Source organism: Fusarium redolens (genome assembly GCF_020744475.1).
Source record: "Fusarium redolens strain MPI-CAGE-AT-0023 chromosome Unknown BKA55scaffold_22, whole genome shotgun sequence".
NCBI classification, from domain to species: domain Eukaryota; kingdom Fungi; phylum Ascomycota; class Sordariomycetes; order Hypocreales; family Nectriaceae; genus Fusarium; species Fusarium redolens.
The window spans coordinates 343,950-357,243 of NW_025763685.1; the positions used below are offsets into that span (position 1 = coordinate 343,950).

General features: G+C 51.2%; 4 protein-coding genes across 4 annotated transcripts; 1 reads left to right on the forward strand and 3 right to left on the reverse strand.

Moving 5' to 3' along the window:
- Positions 1 to 38: 38 nt before the first annotated feature.
- BKA55DRAFT_525910 (major facilitator superfamily domain-containing protein) lies at positions 39 to 1,611 on the reverse strand (the record flags this gene model as incomplete). The annotated part of the gene is made up of 3 exons (XM_046188790.1): positions 39 to 1,158; positions 1,206 to 1,324; positions 1,369 to 1,611. The coding sequence occupies 3 exons, from the start codon at positions 1,609 to 1,611 to the stop codon at positions 39 to 41; spliced, it is 1,482 nt and encodes a 493-aa protein (XP_046043156.1).
- A 908-nt stretch (positions 1,612 to 2,519) lies between these two features.
- On the reverse strand, positions 2,520 to 3,584 carry BKA55DRAFT_598740 (putative isoflavone reductase family protein; the record flags this gene model as incomplete). Its single annotated transcript, XM_046196284.1, has 2 exons — positions 2,520 to 3,464; positions 3,516 to 3,584. The coding sequence occupies 2 exons, from the start codon at positions 3,582 to 3,584 to the stop codon at positions 2,520 to 2,522; spliced, it is 1,014 nt and encodes a 337-aa protein (XP_046043157.1).
- A 6,924-nt stretch (positions 3,585 to 10,508) lies between these two features.
- On the reverse strand, positions 10,509 to 11,563 carry BKA55DRAFT_583000 (Caleosin related protein-domain-containing protein). Its single transcript, XM_046194161.1, has 4 exons — positions 11,342 to 11,563; positions 11,201 to 11,289; positions 11,119 to 11,151; positions 10,509 to 11,069 (listed from the first exon to the last, which is right to left on the reverse strand). Exons 1-4 carry the CDS (start codon positions 11,496 to 11,498, stop codon positions 10,695 to 10,697), a joined length of 654 nt encoding a protein of 217 aa, XP_046043158.1. The 5' UTR covers positions 11,499 to 11,563; the 3' UTR covers positions 10,509 to 10,694.
- Positions 11,564 to 11,898: 335 nt separating this feature from the next.
- Positions 11,899 to 13,279, forward strand: BKA55DRAFT_583002 (NADP-dependent oxidoreductase domain-containing protein). Its single transcript, XM_046194162.1, has one exon. It carries the CDS (start codon positions 12,089 to 12,091, stop codon positions 13,190 to 13,192), a length of 1,104 nt encoding a protein of 367 aa, XP_046043159.1. The 5' UTR covers positions 11,899 to 12,088; the 3' UTR covers positions 13,193 to 13,279.
- Positions 13,280 to 13,294: the final 15 nt, after the last annotated feature.

A 13,294-nucleotide genomic window follows, 5' to 3' on the forward strand; every position in this document is an offset into this window, starting at 1 on the left:
ACTATACTCAACCCATACATGCATCCTCCTTTGCCAAGTTACGCCTCACCCACCAACGCATGCCTATGCCCTCTAATCTGCTTCTTATGCAAAGCCCTAATCGTAAACGCAATCCCAATCAATCCCACCGCCATCCCAACCATAGTAGGATATCCCCTCGGATAAACCGGCGCCTCAACCTGCTGCCATATAATCAACGGCAACCACGCCTGAAACACATACGCCATCTGATTCATCGCTCCCGTAACAAGCGCTCTTTCTTCATTATCATCACTACAAATCTCATGCGCCCACGCAAACGTAAGTCCACTTATCCCGCCTCCAAAACCACAGAGCATAAAACATACCCATGTAAACGGCGTAGGGACTTTCCAGACTGTCAACCCGACATAGGCTATTATTTTTACTAAGCCGGAGAATACGATGGCGGGCCACCGGGCGCCGCGGAAGAGACTGTCTGATGTCCAGGCGTAGATGAGTGTTGTAATCACGCTGATTACTTCGACGATGGTGGGGTACAGGTTTACGTCGCGGATAGAGTAGCCTTCTGATTTGAGCCAGAGAGGAAATGCCGGTTGGGAGTTTCCGCCGTTGCCGTTGTTGAAGAGGATGTAGAGAAGAACCAAGGTGTAGATGTGCCAGCTAGTGAAGATCTTCTTGAACTTGGCTTTCGTGTACGGTGATCTTTGTGCTCGGCCCTCAAGTTCCATGCGTTTCTTTGCAAGGGCGATGTCCTCTGGTGTGAAGTACCAAGCCCTCGTGATCTCAGGTAGATCTGGTAGGAAGAAGAATCCCGCGATGGCGATGGGAAGAGATACGACTGTGTTGGTGATGAACAGCCACTGCCAACCGTGATAGCCATGAACGCCATCGAGGTTATGCGAGCCAGCCATGAGATAGCCTGAGACCATTGAACCGACGTTGCCCATTGCGTGAAAGAGACATGAGCGTTTTGCAAGTTCGTCTTTGCGATACCATGATCCAACGATGTATTGCATTCCGGGGTAGAAAGTACTCTCTGCGAGGCCGATGAAGAAGCGAAGGACGTAAAGCTGAGTGGCGTTTGTGCATTTTGTGAGGAGGATTGTTAAGACGGACCAGGTTACTTCACAGGCGGGAATCCATATACTCGGTCGGATGCGTGTTAACAACATGTTGCTGACCAGTTAGTCGTTGTCGATCAATGAGATGAGGTATGGAGTTACCTTGGGATTTCGCCAATGACATATCCAACGGTCCAGCATGTCTGCATATAATTCAACTCATTGCCGAATAGATTCATATCCTCTTTCATGCCTGACACGAAAGCATTGTTGATGTTGACCTATGTTGTCAGTCACACTTCGTACACCGTGAACATAGACTCACCTGATCCAAGTACTTGATGAAATATCCCAACGACGCCAGAGTCATAAGAGCAGCATCAAGTTTAAACAGAAACCTGCGCTCCTCAGGCGACTTGTCAAACGTATCCCATATGTACGACTTCCAGCTCCTCTTGGGCGTTTCTTGCAGGACAGCTACAACAGGTGCATCTGAGTCCGAGCCGGGGGTAAGTTCTTGCACGCCTTGGACCTTCTCGCTCGAGACCTGTTTGCTATTGCCTGCCATTGTGATTGTGTGGTCGAGAATGGGGTAGGGTTTAAAGACTGTGGCTGATCGGGGAGAAAACTTTCTTTTAAGCTTATTTTCACAGATGACGCTACGACTATAACTCCCTGCCGCTCTATCTCCCCCACGCTATCATTACTTACTGCTTCAAGTAATCTTGTCGCGATATAACCGATGTAGTATCATGCGTGGCGAGCAGGATGCATAAACAGTATGCTATAACCCGGCCAATGAAAGAGTGAACAATGCACTCCTCATTCTGCACATCAATTGCGTCAGCCTGTGTTTCACGAGAATATTTACGAAATTACTCGGATCAGCGTTGATAAGTCCCAAAGTAGGAGTCATGTATCCGCGATTGTAACGTCGGGGTAGGTTGGTGATTCGCTAGTTGCACTGACGTGACCGAGACCTGGTATGTGGTGATCATGGAATCCGAAATCTCAATTGCGGGGGACAGAACAACATCCGAGGTAGGGCGCCAAGTTATTCCTTACATAAACTACTCGTAAAAATGTTCATGCTCTCATTGGGATCTGATTATACTTGACGTATATCGTGTGATGGGTAGATTTGCCAGGAGCGTAACTCCGAGGTTCTAGCTCAACCAGCCAAGCCAGCAATCAGTCACTGGCATGTCCTGGGATATAACTACTCAGACTAATATAATATAAGTAAAATGCTAAGAAATGTTGAACTTTTGGCAACATGGATCATTGGCGATGGCAGAGATGATCTAGGTTAGGCAGCTCTATCTTCATCGTTTTACAGTAACAGATCGTCTTTGTCAACTTTATCAGAGTATTTAAAGTGCAACAAGCGTTTATAATAAGCCCTACTAATAGCTAGTGTGGAGTGGAGTGACGGAATATAATGGAGCGGACATGCTGATGAAGCATCACCATCATCTAATGCTTCATGCGCTCACCACGACCCTTCAGAACCTCAACCAACGCAATACCATCCTTCGTAGCTTCATCCAAATCCTCTTCTGGCAAGCTAAGCAACCTGTTCTGTGACTTAGTAGACAGATTGCTCGGATCCCCCGGGAAGAACGCCCTGGCATAGAGCAACTTGCTGAATCCACTCATGTCTCCTCGCTTAACCTGCGCCATACCCTCCTCATACCTCTTCTTGCTCGACTCATGAGTAACAGTCCAGTCTGAGTCAGAAGTACCAGTAACACGCTTGACGCTTTCAAACAAGTCTCGCTGGCTGACGACAAAGCTGTTCAAGTAAATCGCCCGGTTCAAGAACCTAGAAAGTGTGAGGCTCTCGTCGTTCTCATCATCAGGGAGTTCCTTCAAGCTCAAAACCTTGGCGACAGCCCTTCCAACCTGCGCAAGAGTAGAAGTCGAGTTCTTCACACTCCCATCATCATAAAGCGTAAGTGACTTCTTATCAAAGTCAAACCCAAAACGATTCTCACCGCCGGCAAGACTATAGTCGAACCAGAATCCGCAACAAACAGTGATCCACATCATACCAAGCCTTTCGATCTCATCTCTGTTCGCTTTCGCGATCGGGCCAAGGATGGTATCCTCGCCGAGCTTGACCTGCTCGATATCGCCGGCGTACCCATTGGGCATGATGTAGGGTACACCTGCTTTGGCGGCTGCTTGAACGAGTTTACTATGCGTGTCCTTGGGAGCATTGGGAGCCATGGTTATGATGAGGAATTGCTGGTTGTGCAGGGCAGCGATAAGAGTTAATTCGTCGTTGTAATCGATTGGGGTGACGAGAAGGCCATCAGGGAGGTCATTGGTGCTTCCTTTGCGAGTCAAGGCAGTTACGGTGTGTTTGCCGGATTGGAGAAGGGCGTTGGCGATATGAGAGCCGATTGTACCGCCGGCCTGAGTCACTTGTTAATAGGGTTTGGTGGGAAGAGGCCTGGGAGTACTTACGCCCACGATTGCAACTCTCTCAATGGCGTTGGTGAAGCCTGCAGGTTTGTCCTTAGCGTATCTGACCATTTTGACCGTTGCTGAATCCGAGTTGATGATAGAGTGAAGAGTTGTTGTAAATGTAGCTGTAAGAGATGATCGTTGTGCTTGATGGTGTTTCAGTGTTGGAGGGACTTTGACTGACCTTTATAACTTTTGACCCCATCCGTTCGGTGTTGTTCTTCTGCTCCATCATCTTCCCTCTCGGTATTTTCGTATTATCATGACCAACAAACCCAATCTCACTGTCCGTCGCATTCTCGGGATATTTCTGTGGCTGTATCCACATTTGCCCGGTGTAACGGTTGTAGCGCGGGAATAATACTGCTTATTCATGACATCGAATAAGCCGAGACGAAATCACCGAGAAGGATCAGGTAGCCGCACTGCACAGCCCTACGCATAATCACAAGCCAGATACTGAACGGCCATCTCCTGTCTCTGACTAATTTGCCATCGGTGGCAGGATGACTTGATTTCATGAAGAAACGTGGAGCGAAAACTCAGGATTGGATGACTTCAGTCTTTTGAGCCCCTGTCACTGTTCTATTACTCACTCTTATCGCCCCTTTCACTAATTACATCGGTATTAGCAGTTTATGATTCTTCAGAATAATATATTCCGCTTAACTCCATGTTCAGAGTTACGCAATTTTGCACTTCATGGAACTCCGCTGATGGCAAGTCGAAGTATAGGTTAGTCAAGTTTTACACCACTCGAGTTGGAATGATCTGATATAAGCGTCCTGGACGCGTCGAAACTCAAAGCAAAGCTCAAAGGGCTCTTGAATGATCGGTACACTTCACTCCGGAGCTTTTGTAATGAATAAATGCTTTATGATAAATTGTTCTAATACTGATTTGCTTGACTGTTTGATCTCATGGACGGTACTGCCTAATATAAATGACTTTTGCATTACACAGAGCATAGCTCAACGTTCCTGGGCACAGTGATTCTCGTAGGACAAGTGAAGGACATCACTTCGTCGCTCGTCGAGCAGCAATCTTATAAAACAGACTGCCATCATAAATGCCTCTGATGTCCTCTTTCATCATACGCCCATCCTTCGGCCAAAGCAATATGTAAGTCGCCAACCCTATAGCACAAGTAAGTTAGTCCATAGCTACAAAACAACACCTTCCTTTGTCATCACACTTTCTTGGCATACAAGTGTTAAGAAAGTGGCCCTGTCTACACCTAAATCCTTAACAAGTGCACAACAAACATTCCAATCTGCGCTTTGCGCAGTCGCAAACCGCGGCGATGGCCTCGTCTACGACGATCCCGCCCGCTGCCTTGGATCCCTTCGATCTGGGGATCCACACTCCCGTCAACCTGAACCGGGGAGCCCGTGCAGCCCTCTTGCAGAACAGTCCGGCAGCCGTCAACGGCACCATTGGTGTTTCACCCGGTCCCAGGCGGATGGCTCAGACACCATCCTCACCACTCAACCCCGCCACCATCGCCGCAGTTACGGAAGGAGCTGAGCGTGCCAGTCCCGCATCCATTTTTGAACAACGACCGATCTCTATCGTTGAATCAGCCAACGATCTCGCGCGAGAATACGTGGAAGAGTACAACATCAAGCTGGGGGTTTTCCAGGCCTTTTGTGCCAAATTTGAAGAAGCGGCCCAGCAATTCGTCACCGGACCGCAACGACGTTTCGCTCAGCAATTTGCCGATGATTTCCTCGGCTTTTGGAAACGAGAGCTCTCCTGCTCCGGACCTGCGACCCCAAAGCCTACATACAGCAGCGTCGCTGCTGCCGCGCCTCCCACTGACCATGACCGTCTGACCCACAGACAACAACAACAACATGGACGCCGACAAACAGATCCACCTCATCGCCAAGGGCAACAGACGACTATCGCCCCACCCCGACAAGACCTCCGTGTCTTCATCCGTCTAGAAGCCGGAGCTCCGGCCAGGGCCCACAGTAGCTATGCCATCCGGACTCTGATCCGGGAAAAACTCGGCGCCGTCTCGGACAAAATTCGACAGGTGTTCCCGGTCAGATCGGGATGGGCCGTCCTGGCCGCCGACTCTGTCACACGCGACTTTCTGGTAGATAAACAAGCTGAGTGGGCCGCTGAACTGGGAGCTACAGCAGTAGAAACGAACAAGGAATGGTTCACCTATGTGGTCTCAGACGTTCCCGCAAGGCTGACTGACTTTTACGGTAATGAGGTGGATAGTGACAGCGTCGTTAGCGACGAGATAGAAGTCCAGACTGGGATCAAGCCCATTGATGTACGTACCGGAAGACAATTCTCGGATAACCCCTTGACCAAGGCCCTGCTCGTGTCCTTTCTGAAGCCCACAAAGAGATTCTGGTCTCTTTTCGGCAGCAGCGCAGCCAGGCTTGTTGACAAAACCGACCGACCCAGACAGTGTGAGACGTGCTGGGGCTACCACTTTGCCCGCAACTGTCACAGACAGCCAGTTTGCCGACGCTGTGGTGAGACTGGCCATCTTGTAGACGATTGCATCGCACGAGAACAGTGCATCAACTGCTTAGGCCCCCACCAGGCCAACTTCCGTAGGTGCCCAGCTCGGCCAAAGACAGTGCACGGCGTGCTCCGCCGACTCACTAAAGAGCAACGAAAGCATGTCCGGACCGTAGGTGCGGAGACATACCGACAACGACATCGAGAACGGCATCTGGAATCGCATCAGGAAACGCAGCAGGGCATGGCTGAGCGACGAAGCGTGGATGTCACATCACAAGAACAGCCTAACCATCGTGCTCCCAGCCCAGCTGTATCAGGAGCACCCTCGTGCATCATGGTGGCCACGACCCCTCATGCTGGCTATGAAGCAGAGGAAGAACCCGAACAGCCCAGACCAGGCTCACCGCGAAAGCGCCGAATCGTACTCATCACTCGTCCTCATGACCGGGAATAGATATTCTCAAACACGAAAGAACGACAGGAAGCCGCTCAAGATCTTCCAGGCCAACGTCGGCAAGATCCCTCCGGCCCACGACTGCGCCCTGGCGCTGGCCGACTCGGAACGATATGACATTGTGCTCTTGCAAGAGCCGTGGACGGCTCACACAGAGACCCGCTGTCTAACCAAGACTCACCCTGCATACGACACATTCACGCCGGTCGACATGTGGAATAGCAACGATACTCGGCCTAGAGTGATGACATATGTCCGGCGAGACCCCAGACTCCTTGCCGACCAAATTCGGCCCTTCCAGACCCGAGACATTCTCTGGCTCGCGATCAACGGCATGACCATAGTCAACTTCTATCGTCAGAACGACGAGAGGGACGCCCTAGACACGCTATTTCAATGGTCTGTCCCGGAACGTTGCCTCGTAGCTGGCGATTTCAATGCCAGACATCGTAGCTGGCAAACAGGCCAAACTACGAACCGGGGGCAAGAGATAGCAGGATGGGTGTCTGAGAATGACCTCAGCCTTCTCAACACTTTAGATATCCCAACAAACCCGTACGGCAACACAATCGATCTTGCCTTTACTAACCTACCACTTGCTGAAGCTATCGTCGAGGACCATCTCGCCACCAGCTCTGACCACTTCACGCTCAGCCTGACCTTCCCAGACGTCAGATCGACTCCGGTGCAGCCAGGCAAGATTCGAGTGACGACGGAAGACGAGCTTAAACGATTCGTCGAGATCGTAGAGCTTGGCGCTACAGGAATCCCCCTCACAGATTCGACCCCCGAGGAGCTGGACGAGCTTGCGTCTTCACTCGTGAGTCTACTAACATCAGCAGCAAAAGCGTCTGGGAGGCCCGCGCGGAAAGGCGGACGCCCGGCTCCCTGGTGGACGGAGGAGTGCGCCGACGCCGCGGCTGCTTTTCGAGCCATCAGAAGAAGCTACCCACTCGGCTTCAACCAGGACGTTCAGATCGCCAAAAGAGGCTTTCATCGTGTGGTCCGTCGGGCCAAGAGGCGCTATTGGCGTAACCTCATCGATGGCTTCTCCAGCAGTAGCGACGTTTTCAAAGCTGTCCGGTGGCTAAAGTCCCCAGGAGCCTTCCAGCCGCCACCTCTACAGGTCGATAACGTCGTGTACGAAAGCCAGATGGATAAGGCCAACGCACTCCGACAGGCCACGCTTGAACGAAGAACTGCGGAGGACGACATCGCAAACGCATGGACGCCAGTATTCCCACCTAGATCGATCCCATTCTCTCCCGAAATCTCTCTGGAGGAGGCGCAATATGCGACTTGTCACACAGGCAATACATCCCCAGGGTCAGACAACATCACAGTCAAACTTCTTGAAGCAGTATGGCATACCATCGGTACACACGTCCGGCGTCTCTTCGAAAGATGCCTTACCATAGGCCATCATCCAAAACCATTCAAGGAGGCGGAGGTGGTCATGATCGCGAAACCGGGACGGAGAGACCTTACCGAACCACGAGCATGGCGACCCATCTCACTGCTCTCCTGTCTTGGTAAGGGACTAGAACGACTGATCGCGCGCCGCCTAGCCTGGGCAGCCGTTCACTACAGCGTCCTTCATCCGCAGCAAGCTGGGGCGCTCCCCAAGAGGTCGGCAACAGACTTGGTAACTGCTCTGGTCCATGATATTGAAGAAGCGTTTGCACGCAAGAAGGTGGCGACTCTAGTCACAATGGACGTCCAAGGTGCTTTCGACACCGTCATGCGCAACAGGCTCGTCCTGCGTCTTCGTGAGCAAGGCTGGCCTAATCATCTGGCTCGCTGGGCCGGCTCCTTCATGGGCGGCCGGTCGGCGCGTGTCAGGTACCAAGACACAGTCACGCCCTCTTCTCCCCTTCAGTGCGGCCTCCCTCAGGGGTCGCCGGTATCGCCAATCCTCTTTCTGCTCTACACTGAGCCAATCTATCGATTAGGGAACCCTCAGGGTCGCTTCGGCTATGCAGACGACACGGCCATCCTGTCCATAGGCGACACAGTAGACGAGACTTCTGCCATGGCATCTAGTTCCATCGCCGAGATGGTGCGATGGGGCGCGGAGAATGGCGTGTCCTTCGACACGAAGAAGACCGAAGTCATGCATTTCTCCCGCAGCAAACTCAGGACTGCGCCGGCAGTGCGCCACGGCGATGTCGAGAAATACCCTGAACCAGCTCTACGCTGGCTTGGTATCTGGTTGGATAGCAGACTATCTTTTCGACTTCATGTCGAAAAGTGGGCGGCCAAAGCAAAGGCAGTGGCTTATCATTTGCGGGGGCTCACCAACACGGTACACGGCCCTCTACCGAGCGCCGTGCGAGGCGCCGTCAGAGCATGTGTCGAGCCAGTGCTGCTCCACGGCTCAGAGGCGTGGTACCCGGGCAAGACCAGGCCGCGGTGGACCCATCCTACGAAAGATCTACCATCGAGTAACCAGCATCTCGTGCAAATAATGACAAAAGCCATGAAACAGGCTATGAAGGCCATTCTTCCCGTCTGGAAGACGACACCCATCACCGTCCTCCACAGAGAAAGCGGGATACCACCAGTCGATCAATTGCTTGACGCGAGGCGACTTAGGTTCTCCGCACGACTCAAATCGCTGGATGAGGCTCATCCTCTGGCGATCCGAACGCGCCCGCCCCGACAGCCTACTTACCACGACCTCATCAAACGAAGATATCAAATACAGGCAGAGAGCAGCTTCAGGACGCGCCTTCGACGTGCAAACGAACTCTTTGCACCCTGCACGCGGCCGAAACTCGTCTATCGATGCTTCCATCAAGAACAGTTGCCCCCACTGCAGACAGCGTCTAAAGAGAAATCGGCTGACGCCTTTTCCCGCTGGGTCGAGTCTCTCGACCCGCTCACCTTGGTCGTATACTCGGATGGCTCTCTTTCCTCAGAAGGGGCTGCCAGCTATGGCTTCACCATCCATCAGAACAATATCCCCATCTTTGACGGATCAGGTCGCCTCGGACCTGCTGAGGTTTTCGATGCTGAAGCTACCGGGGCTTTAGAGGGCCTGAAGGCTGCTCTAAACCTGCGAGAATTAGCAACACAGAATATATTCATCTGCCTAGATAACCTGGCAGCCGCCACGTGTCTACGAGGCACTCCTTCTGAATCCTCTCAAAACGTCTTTCTCGAGTTCCAAGCTCTGACGACATCGCATGGAGCCATCCAAGTTCGCTGGGTGCCAGGGCACTCCAACATCCCTGGCAACGAACAGGCCGACAAGCTGGCAAAGGCAGCGTCATCGCTCCCCGAGCCCGAAGGCGCTCAACCGACGCTGGCTTACCTACGAAGAATCGCAAGACAGAAGCCGAAAGAAGCGTTCCAGGCGTGGTGGTCCACCTCCGCTCCTGAGCAGTACAAAAGACTCAATCTCAAGGCGACTACAGGCTGTCCGCCGGAGCTGTCGCTCCCGCGTGCAGCCTTGCACCATCTGCTGGCAGCAAGGTCGCTTCATGGGGACTTCGCCGCATATCACGAGAGATTCGACCATAGTGATGCACGCCTGGTCTGCTCATGCAACCGACGCAAAGCACCGGACCACATCTTCTACTGCAGAAAGGTACCGCCGCGTCATCGGATGAGGTTGGCACCCTCACCGAATGCAGCAGTCAACCTGGCAACAGGAAGAGACTTCACCAAGTTCACCGAACTGTCTAAAGCCAGCGTTTTCTTTGGAAAGATCTGTCCTCGTTATTAGACGAGCACGACCCGGGACGCACTCGCATCCTTCCTCCCCTCTTTTACCCTTATACATTTCCTTTTTCTTACCTTTCTCTCTTACCTGTTCTCGGCCAGATGAAGGGCGCTAGCACGCCCTCTATCTGATCGTGACCACTTGAAGGCAGCCCTGAGGCTACCGCGCCCAGAGGCTCACGATCGCCTAACAACGGGCTTACCTTGCGGCTGTCGTTCATCAGCCGCGCCTGATCATCCCGCTGACGGGTAACAGGCTAGATAAGATGCGCCATTTGTGCCGTTGATATGCTGGATAGTGTGAGGTCTATCGACGCGTCTGCAGAATTGGAATTCGAGAGGAAGTCATAGTATTCTGTAATTAGTGTGTAGATAGGTCCCAATTTCTCTAGCTCAGCACGTCCTGTGCTCCATTAGGAGACTTTCGGGGCCTACGGCCCCCCGGACGAAAAATATACATAACATAACATAACATATTACATAACATAGCTACAAAACAATGCAAATAGTTATCTCTTACACTCGAAGAAGGCACCGCACCATCCGACCGGATCAGCGATTAACCTCTGCCCCTTCATCAACCTACTCACGTCCCATATCGTCAAGTAGTCCCGTCCATCCGCATACTTGGAGAACATATCCTCAAACTTCTGAGGGATGAAGCGTCCTTCTGTGTCATAGGTTCCAGTATCGCTACCGTGCTTATCCTTGTGGATATTGTCGATGTAAATCCGGAAGAAAGGATCAGGGAGCAGCGAGGACTGCGTTGGATATGAGAAGTTCCCGTGAATCACCAATACCGCAATGAGAGATAGGATGATTCCGTAGCCTAGTTGGCAGAAACCTCTGTAAGTGTCGATTGGCCATATCACGCCATCGTGGTCCTTGGAATAATTAGTCTCACAATGATAAACTTGGGGAGAAGACAGGCACCTTGTCAAAGAAGTCGCAATGTTGCTGCAAGACCTGAAAGACGTCAGAATGGCGATTGATGCAGTAGTAGCAAAGTTCTTACAGTCTGATGGCGATGTCGATGAGCCCAGTCATCATCAGTCGTTCCCTTTGGACGCTCATGGGTAGCAGCAAGATTGGTTCTCGCAACTCCTGGACATTACGAGTTAATGAAGGTCTCCAATTCCACCTGTGGAATGCTTACCTGCATGGGCCAGTTTGGGCTTGTCAATCCCCGGCTGATATGGCTTTCGTTCAACAGTGACGGGAGCTGTATCAATTGAACTCGCAATAATAGAATTAGGATCGACCTTCAGTGCATCAGAATAAGACTTTGTGTTTTTGGGATCGTTGAAGTCCATCTTGGCGGGTTAGAAAGAACAATATGGCGTCAAAGGTCGTTGGGTATGAAAAGTAAGGTGTAGGAGGCTGGTTTATATTTATGCCGCTGTTGGGACTGAAGTCTATTTTCCAGCCTTCATTTGGCTTGCGAGGATAAAGCATGTGAAGATGTGACGTCATTGTGTCGAGCCAAGTCATAACAATCGCTCGACTTTCTGTTACGCGCGTTGTTGATACGCCGCCGCGTCATTGAATCGTAAGAAGAGCTTCTATAATCATCCGGTTAATAATTGCCGCATTCTCGTTTGTCATGCCTGGTTTTAGTTTCAGACTGCTACCGTATGACTATGATGAGAAGTCATAGCAGACCTGGAGTAGCGTCATGATGACTCCAATAGATCCCTGTTCGTGCATAAACACCTCGACACGATTGTACAGAGCATAATTGACAGTTCCATCATAAATTCATCAACGATAACTGAGAGGCTATAATACTCTATAATGGCAGAAATAATTAAATAGTAGCCTAATCTCTTTCTTGGTATTTTTCGCCAAGTTTCTTCACCACTTTATTCTCCGCGCAACGCCAAGACTTCACGACTCATCTACTATGGACAAAGCACTACAAGCCGGCCTCTCAGCAGGCATGTCCGCTGTTTCCGGCTTTCACTCCAAGAAGCCGAACTGGGCAGACCCAGAAACAGCTGGCGCCAACGTCCTTCCTACATCATACTGTCCCGAACCTAGTTCTCGGGTCGAGTTTCCAAGCCCTCAAAAACCCGTGAAGGCTTCGCATATCGCTATTGGTGCTTGGTCGTGGGGCGACAAGTCGACATGGCAATGGGACGAGAAGCAACTTCCTGATGTCATCTTGGCTTGGAAGACGCTTTACGAGGCTGGTATCAACTTTATTGACACTGCTGAGGCATACGGCAATGGAGAGAGTGAGAGGATAATCGGAGAACTGGTTAAGAATATTCCTCGTGAAAGCATCGTTATCCAGACGAAATACTTCAGCACTCCGCTCAAGGCCGCCAACTTCATTCATCCTGTCGATGCGCCTGTCAAAAGTCTCAAGGCGAGTCTTCAGCGCATGAACCTCGAATATGTGGATATTTACCTCGTTCATGGCCCGATCCATCCGCAGAGCATCCCCCAAATTGCTGAGGGTATGGCCCAATGCGTCGAGCTAGGCCTTGCCCATTCAATCGGCGTAGCCAACTACGATGTCGAAGACGTCCAGAAGATCAATGACGAGCTCGCGAAGTTCAACATCCCTCTTGCTACGAACCAATGCGAGTACAACATCCTTAGACGGTACCCCGAACTGACCGGCAACATCGAGAAGTGCAAAGCCAGCGGCATGATCTTCCAATCATACTCATCTCTTGCGCAAGGAAGGTTGACTGGCAAGTACACCAAGGACAATCCACCACCCAAATCACACCGTTTCAGCAGCTACAAGATGGAAGATCTGGAACCTGTACTTGAGACTCTACAGAGAGTTGCTGAGAGACGGCGCAAGAGTATTGCCGCTGTTGCGTTGAATTATAATATTAGCAAGGGAGTCCTCCCTGTTGTTGGAATTAGGAACGTTGCGCAGGCGAAGTGTGCTATTGAGGCGCTTGGATGGAGACTTACGGATAGTGAGATGGTTGAGATTGACAAGGTTAGCATTGTTGGAGACAAGACTGTCCTTTGGCAGCAGGGGTAGGCAATTGGATCCATGACCTGATGATAGTCTGGCGCAGTAATTTGGGAGTACAGTATAACGCTTAATAGAGATTAATGGACATGCGACATTAAATTACTTGAT

What these genes read in the sequence shown, in the direction of transcription:
- BKA55DRAFT_583000 (XM_046194161.1), bottom strand. Translation starts at nt 11,498, where the DNA reads ATGGACTTCAACGATCCCAAAAACACAAAGTCTTATTCTGATGCACTG. An exon ending in GCCCAAACTGGCCCATGCAG is followed by an intron (nt 11,290 to 11,341) that starts GTAAGCATTCCA and finishes CGTAATGTCCAG; the next exon opens with GAGTTGCGAGAACCAATCTT. An exon ending in ATCGACATCGCCATCAGACT is followed by an intron (nt 11,152 to 11,200) that starts GTAAGAACTTTG and finishes GACGTCTTTCAG; the next exon opens with GTCTTGCAGCAACATTGCGA.
- BKA55DRAFT_583002 (XM_046194162.1), top strand. Translation starts at nt 12,089, where the DNA reads ATGGACAAAGCACTACAAGCCGGCCTCTCAGCAGGCATGTCCGCTGTT.